Source organism: Oratosquilla oratoria, chromosome 32 (genome assembly GCF_046742065.1).
Source record: "Oratosquilla oratoria isolate Oo_2021 chromosome 32, ASM4674206v1, whole genome shotgun sequence".
NCBI classification, from domain to species: domain Eukaryota; kingdom Metazoa; phylum Arthropoda; class Malacostraca; order Stomatopoda; family Squillidae; genus Oratosquilla; species Oratosquilla oratoria.
Genome location: NC_134808.1, coordinates 47,438,478 through 47,445,977, shown reverse-complemented (window position 1 = coordinate 47,445,977; position 7,500 = coordinate 47,438,478). Strand labels below are relative to the sequence as shown.

General features: G+C 35.9%; 1 protein-coding gene across 1 annotated transcript in view; it reads right to left on the bottom strand.

The window, feature by feature from the left end:
- Positions 1-7,500, bottom strand: part of LOC143017463 (uncharacterized) — a 101,599-nt gene that overhangs the window by 62,925 nt on the left and 31,174 nt on the right. Inside the window, exon 2 of the mRNA XM_076172227.1 lies at positions 4,264-4,442. Within this exon, the coding sequence (XP_076028342.1) occupies positions 4,264-4,442 (179 nt within the window). The remainder of the gene's footprint in view (positions 1-4,263; positions 4,443-7,500) is intronic.

The following is a 7,500-nucleotide window of genomic DNA, read 5'->3' as shown; positions in this document are numbered from 1 at the left end:
AGAGAGAGAGAGAGAGAGAAGGCTTTTAGATAAACCTAATATGTCCATTTAGGCTTCCCTACAATAAAGCCCGCTGGCCTGGGTCGCTTAGCCAGATGAATGGAGGTCTGAATAGAAACCGGAATTTAGTATAAATGAATTAATGTTTGGGCGTTTAAGTAAATAAGGAGATTAACCACGATAAACTGGATTAAGAATTAAGGTTACAGAGAACCAAATAATATAAATATATATATATATATATATATATATATATATATATATATATATATATATATATTTTTTTTTTTTTTTTTTTTTTTTTTTTTTTTAGGAAATTTGAGTTGGGACCTCAGAATCGACAGCTCAAATTTGAGATAAACTCGAAATCAAGAGAAGTTCAGAAGTAAAAGTTCAAAATCGATATCTCAAAACTTTGAGGTCTTCAAAATTTTGAGAACTTCTTCAAAATTTTGGGGACCACAAAAATAAGAGAATCTCAAAATAGACAGGACCTCAAAATTGACAGGACTCAAAAAGCGACAGGATCTGAAAATGAACAGAATCTCAAAATACAGAGACTCTCAAAATTGAGACGATTTCAGATTTAAGGTGACTTTAAAAACATAATTATCTCAAAATTATAAGAAACAGGTCCTCAAAATACAGATGCTCTCAAATTTGAAATTACTTAAAAATGAAGATGATTTTAAAAACAAGACAATCTCAAAATTGCGAAGTTCTCAAACTGAGAAAAAACTCAAAATAATGAAGACCTCCAAATGAAACCGAGCTCAAAATCAAAACGAGACTAATACTCAAATCAACTCCAATTTGAGAAGACTCAGAATCAGTAGGAACTCAAAACCAGAAGCTTTGAGAAAATACTTTCTCTTTGAGAAAATAATTCTCTTTGAGAAAATAGTTAATCTTTAAATTAATCTATTCCTATGTTGCATTCAATTGATATACAAGAAAGATGGTGGTCAGGAGCCTACGCCAGAAGGCGCTGAGTAGTTGCGGCCAAAGCCGTCATCTCTGCCCCAGTATGCGCTTTAAGGATTGTTGGAGTAGTGCGGGATTCGAACCGACAGCTAAGCGAATGCGAGACTTACATTCAGAAAGTGACGTTTCTATAAAAAATAAATGAATAAACAAATGAATAAATAAATAGATAAACAAATAAATAAACAAAATAACATAAAATGAAATAATAACAACAAAATATATCAAATCAAATGAAGTGACAGAAATTATTTGTGAATTAAATGAGAACGAAAGAAATTAAATCATATGAATATTCTGCGGTTCTGGTTCATTGATAAATAAGACTTAATTAAGAACGAGAATAACAACAATAACATTAATAATTCCGCACACGTTTAGTGGTTTTCTATGCACTTCTTTCCATGTATACACATATACACAGTGTGTGTGTGTGTGTGTGTGTGTGTGTGTGTGTGTGTGTGTGTGTGTGTGTGTGTGTGTGTGTGTGTGTGTGCGCGCGTGCATAAGTGTAAATATAAGTGTAAATGCAAGTATGTGTATACGTATGCATGTACGTATACTTCTACGTGCACATGTAAGTATACCTGTGTGCTTATATATACCTGTGCGTGTATGTGTAACTGTGCGTGTACTTATAGCTTTGCGTGTCCGTGTACGTGTGTCTGTGTCTGTGTGTGTACGTATACTTGTACGTATACCTGTGCGTGTACGTATAGCTATGAGTGTACGTATAGCTATGCGTGTACATATAACTGCGTGTGTACGTGCACATGTGTATGTGCCTAAGTATGTGCACATATACGTTTACCATACATAGTTTTAGAGGATTAAGTCTGTTCTGAGTGGCTAGACACTTTACAAACTTTCTCGTTATTTTCCATTTGTTCATAATTCGGTTTAACGTCCCAACCCCCTCCCCCCTTTCAGGAGGCTAGGACGGTGACCCTTACAGAGGACTTTGTACCATGGAATCCAATAAACCATAACCTTGGTCCAACTCGCTGGTGACAGAAGTTCGAACTTATGTCATCTTAACCTCCACCGCAAATAGCGACGCTCTAACACACTCATCATCGTCGTCATCATCATCATCATCATCATCATCATCATCATCATCATCATCATCATCATCATCATCATCATCATCATCATCATCATCATCATCATCATCATCACCACCACCATCATCATCATCATCATCATCATCATCATCATCATCATCATCATCATCATCATCATCATCATCATCATCATCATCATCATCATCATCACCACTACCACCACCATCATCATCATCATCATCATCATCATCATCATCATCATCATCATCATCATCATCATCATCATCATCACCACCACCACCACCATCATCATCATCATCATCATCATCATCATCATCATCATCATCATCATCATCATCATCATCATCATCATCATCATCATCATCATCACCACCACCACCACCACCCCCACCATCATCATCATCATCATCATCATCATCATCATCATCATCATCATCATCATCATCATCATCATCATCATCATCATCATCATCATCATCATCACCATCATCATCATCATCACCATCATCTTCATCATCACCACCATCTCCAACACCATAACCATCACCATCATCATCATCATCATCATCATCATCATCAATCCTTATCCAGTGGCTGTTTTGAGTTGTGAGTGTTTGGGCAGTTTCTCCACCCACTCCCACTCCCACTCCCACTCCCACTCCCACTCCCACTCCCACTCCCACAGCATCATCATCTCTTTGTACCCATTTGAGAACTCCTCTGCTAGCGCAGCGCTAAAACATCTGTGTTCATGCAGACGAGCCTCGTCTGACTTCTGCGCTTTCTTGTGAATTTTTGTTTATTTATTTATTTATTAATTTTCTATTTTTTTTCTTTTCTGTGTTGTTCCTCTGATCGTATATAATCTTCTATTTCTCCCTTCACCCCTACATTCTCCTCTGTTGGTGTGTGTGTGTGTGTCCATGTGTGTGTGTGTGTTTGTACGTATGTGTGTATGGTTGTGTGTGTTTTTGTGTATATGTGTGTGTGCTTCCTTCACCCCCCATTCTCTTCTTTTTCTGTGTGTGTTCATGTGTGTGTGTGCTTGTACGTAAGTGTGTATGATTGTGTGTGTGCTTGTGTATCTGTGTATATACTTGTGTAACTGTGTGTTAGTGCACGTTTTTATATCTGTGTGTGTGTGTGTGTGTGTGTGTGTGTGTGTGTGTGTGTGTGTGTGTGTGTGTGTGTGTGTGTGTGTGTGTGTGTGTTTGTGTGTGTACTTGTGCGTATGTGTGTGTACTTGAGTGTATGTGTGTGTGCTTGTGTGACTGTGTGATTGTAAGCTCTTTTTATATATATGTGTGTATGTGCGATTGAGTGTATATGCTTGTGTGTGTACTTGTGTGTATGTATTTGTGTGTGCTTGCATATCTGTGTGTGTGTGCTTGTGTGACTTTGTGTTGGTGTATATGTTTTTATATAACTGTGTGTATGTGCGCTTGAGTGTATATGTTTGTGTGTGTACTTGTGTGTATGTATTTGTGCTTGCTTGTATATGTATGTAGGTACGTTTGAGGAAGTAAATTTCTCGACATTTGATGACATTTAATCTTAGTATCATAAAAAAACGTCAAAAACTGTCGTACACTAATTTATAATACATAGACAAGATTTGCTCATTTCACTTAATCTACAAAACCAACACTAGAATGAGTTGTTTTTAAACTACACAGTAATCAAAACCCTTTATATACTAACCCATTACCAAACCTTTGAATGACAGGTTTATTTGATTGTACATGATACCTTTGCGAGATGCAGGGATGACCCGTCATCCATGAGGAGCTAAGATAAGAGGGAGGGAGGGGGGTGAATGGGAGTGGAGTATGTGGGGATGGAATGGGTGGGAGTGGATTTTATGCCTTTGTTTTTTGGCTACCTCCCTTGTAAGGGGGGAAAAAGCCTTTGGTATATGTATGTATGTATGTATATATGTACGAGTATGTATGTATGTATGTATGTATGTATGTATGTATGTATGTATGTTCGAGTATGTATGTATGTATATGCGAGTATGTATGTATGTATGTACGAGTATGTATGTATGTACGATTATGTATGTATGTATGTACGAGTATGTATGTACGAGTATGTATGTATGTATGTATGTATGTATGTGTGTGTGTATACATGTATGTACGTATGTACTTGATACTTTCACACGTGTACACGAAATACTAAACAGACTTACTTCTTTATCGTTGATGTTATGAACCCGGCAGTTGAGTATGGCATTCTTGCCCGCAAGGGCTGTGACGTCACGGGAATGAGTTGGGTCAAACATGGGAGGGGGAGGGGTCGGGGTGGTAGGGGGGAACTGCTTCCCGTCCATGTGTGGTCCAAAGCTCTCTTCTCTCTTGTAGCAAGAAGCTGAAAAGAAACGAAAGAAAATATGAAATATAAACACTAAAGTTCTCTTATGTCATATTGCGTCGGTTGCGACTAGTTTATGAGCGGGTTTGATTAGCATAATAAACTCACCTGGCGATAGACACAGCTTGTGTAATGACCACCATATCTCCTTCTGGTTAAAATTCTATTATGACCTTTCGAGCGTAATGACTCATAAGGGAGACTTTGCTATATTCAACAAGACAATCCTGGACAATGTGACACCAGCCTTAGGTTATGCAATTTCAGTATGTATTCCTAAAAAAAAAAAAAAAAAAAAAAAAAAAAAAAAAAAAAAAATATATATATATATATATATATATATATATATATATATATATATATATACATGCATCTGAAACACCACAGTTCTGTTAGATCTTAGAATCTAAGCAACATTTCCTATGTGACAAGATAAAATAAAATGAAATTGAAAAAAAGCGAAAATTTTCAGACGCAGTAATTATGTTCATGAGATTCTGTGATTTAAGTATCCACTGCTTGTTCCTTTTCTTATTTCTTTTAAATTTTTCTATCTTCTTTTCCCATGTTTTTCTTCTTTTCTTGTTCTTCGCTTTTTTATTCTTTCTTTTATTTTTTCTTCTTCTCCTTTTTCTTCTTGTTCTTCTTCTTCTTCTTCTTCTTCTTCTTCTTCTTCTTCTTCTTCTTCTTCTTCTTCTTCTTCTTCTTCTCCTTTTTCTTCTTGTTCTTCTTCTTCTTCTTTTCTCTTTTTCTCTCTCTTTTTTCTCTTTTTCATTCTTTCCTCTCTTTCAACTTTTTCCTCCTACTTCACCTTCTTCTTCCTCCTCTTCGTCTTCCTCTCTCTTAACCTCTCTTTTCCCTTTTCTCTTTTCCTGTTTCCCTCTCCTCCATACTCTTCTTCCCTCCCTTTCCACCTTCTTTTCCTCCTCTTTGTCTTCCTCTTTATAAACCTCTTTTCCCTTTTCTCTTTCCTCGTTTCCCTCTTCTCCATACTTTCTCAGTCTATGTACTTCCTTTATCTCCTCTTTGTCTTCCTCTTTCTTAGTCTCGTTTCCCTTTCCTCTTTTCATGTTTCTCTCTTTTCCATACTTTCCCTCCCTTTGCACCTCCTTTTCCTCCTCTTTGTCCCCTTCTCTCTTAACCACTTTTCTTGTTTCCCTCTTTTCCATACTTTCCATCCCTTTCCACCTCCTTTTCCTCCTCTTTGTCTTCTTCTCTCTTAACCTCTTTTCTTGTTTCCCTCTTTTCCATACATTCCCTTTTCTTGTTTCCCTCTTTTCCATACTTTCCCTCCCTTTCCATCTCCTTTTCCTCCTCTTTGTCTTCTTCTCTCTTAACCTCTTTTCTTGTTTCCCTCTTTTCCATACCTTCCCTCCCTTTCCACCTCCTTTTCCTCCTCTTTGTCCCCTTCTTTTATAACCTCTTTTCTTGTTTCCCTCTTTTCCATACTTTCTATCCCTCCCCTTTGCACCTCCTATTCCTCCTCTTTGTCCTCTCCTCTCTTAACCTCTTTTCTTGTTTCCCTCTTTTCCATACTTTCTATACCTCCCCTTTGCACCTCCTATTCCTCCTCTTTGTCCCCTCCTCTCTTAAACTCTTTTCTTGTTTCCCTCCTTTTCCTCCACCTTTTCCTCCTCTTTTTCTTCTCTCTTAACCTCTTTTCTTGTTTCCCTCTTTTCCATACTTTCCATACCTCCCTTTGCACTTCCTTTTCCTCCTCTTTGTCTTCCTCTTTCTAAACTTCCTAAACGACTTCTGAATCAGCACAGTTAGCGCCTAAGTCATATGAAGATTAGTCACAGTGATATAAACTAGCTCGTAAACGAACTCGTAAACTAGCTCGTAAACCCACCTCGTAATTACATGGACCTGATTTTGATCCTCCCTTGGCTGCCGGTGATTGTCATTTGTCCTGGCTATCCTTGCATATTAGGTGAAGGTGACAATTGAAATCAGGGTCAGCCGACTGATGTAAGGTTCTCTCATTGTATTTTCATTTAACTATTTATCTGTTTATGTATCTATTCATTTATATATATATATATATAATTATATATAATATATAATATATATATATAATATATATATATATATATATAATCTTACTTTTTTTTTTTTTTTTTTTAAGAATATACCTTTCCTCTCTGTCTACATTCCTCTGGTTCCAAAAATTACCGTTTTGACCTAAACAAGAATTTCTAAAAAAAACAAAAAAAAAAACAGACATAAGAATAGATAAATAAATAGTTAAATATTAAATAGATAGTCACTCAACCAATAGTGTCTACGATATCAACCACTGTACTATTTACAAACGAAAGCATCCGCACATACTGGAAATGAGAAAAAATATAAAAAATGAAATTAACGAAATTACATCCCATGTTCGACAGATGACGATGTGATTTTTTTCAATAAATGAATATGCATAGCGTACACTTGTACCCATCATGTGATGTACATGATGATCCTTTGTTTAATAGATATTATTAAATTCTTTTTGCCAAGTTAGAAGTTGAATATGTAACATGTTCGTTTATCATTTCATTTTATCTGATCTTATTTTGCTTTAATTCTTTTGACTTATTTTATTTTATGTTATTATGTCTTATTGTCTTACTTCGTTTAATTTCATATAAACCTTGTTTGCTTGTTTATCTATTTACAAAGTTATCAATTTATCTTTTTTTTATTTTACTAATTTATTTATTTGTTTATTTATCTCTTATGTAATTATTTTTTGTTTTTAATAATCCGTGAAAGCTTGAAGGGAAGAGGGTCTAAGTTTATTTAATCTAGTAGAAATAGATTTAAGAAGGAAATAGGCAAGAATTGGTTTACTACTAATAGAGTGGTCAACGAATGGAATAGACTTAGTAACCAGGTAGTTAGTGAGCGCTGAAACTATCGGTTGCTTTAAGAAAAGGTTAGACAACTTTATGGATGGGGATGACAGGTGGTAATGGACATGGAACTGCCTAGTGTAGGCCTTATGGTCTCTTGGAGTCTTCTTCATTCTTATGTTCTTAAAGGTGGCCTAAGAGTTAATTTTTCT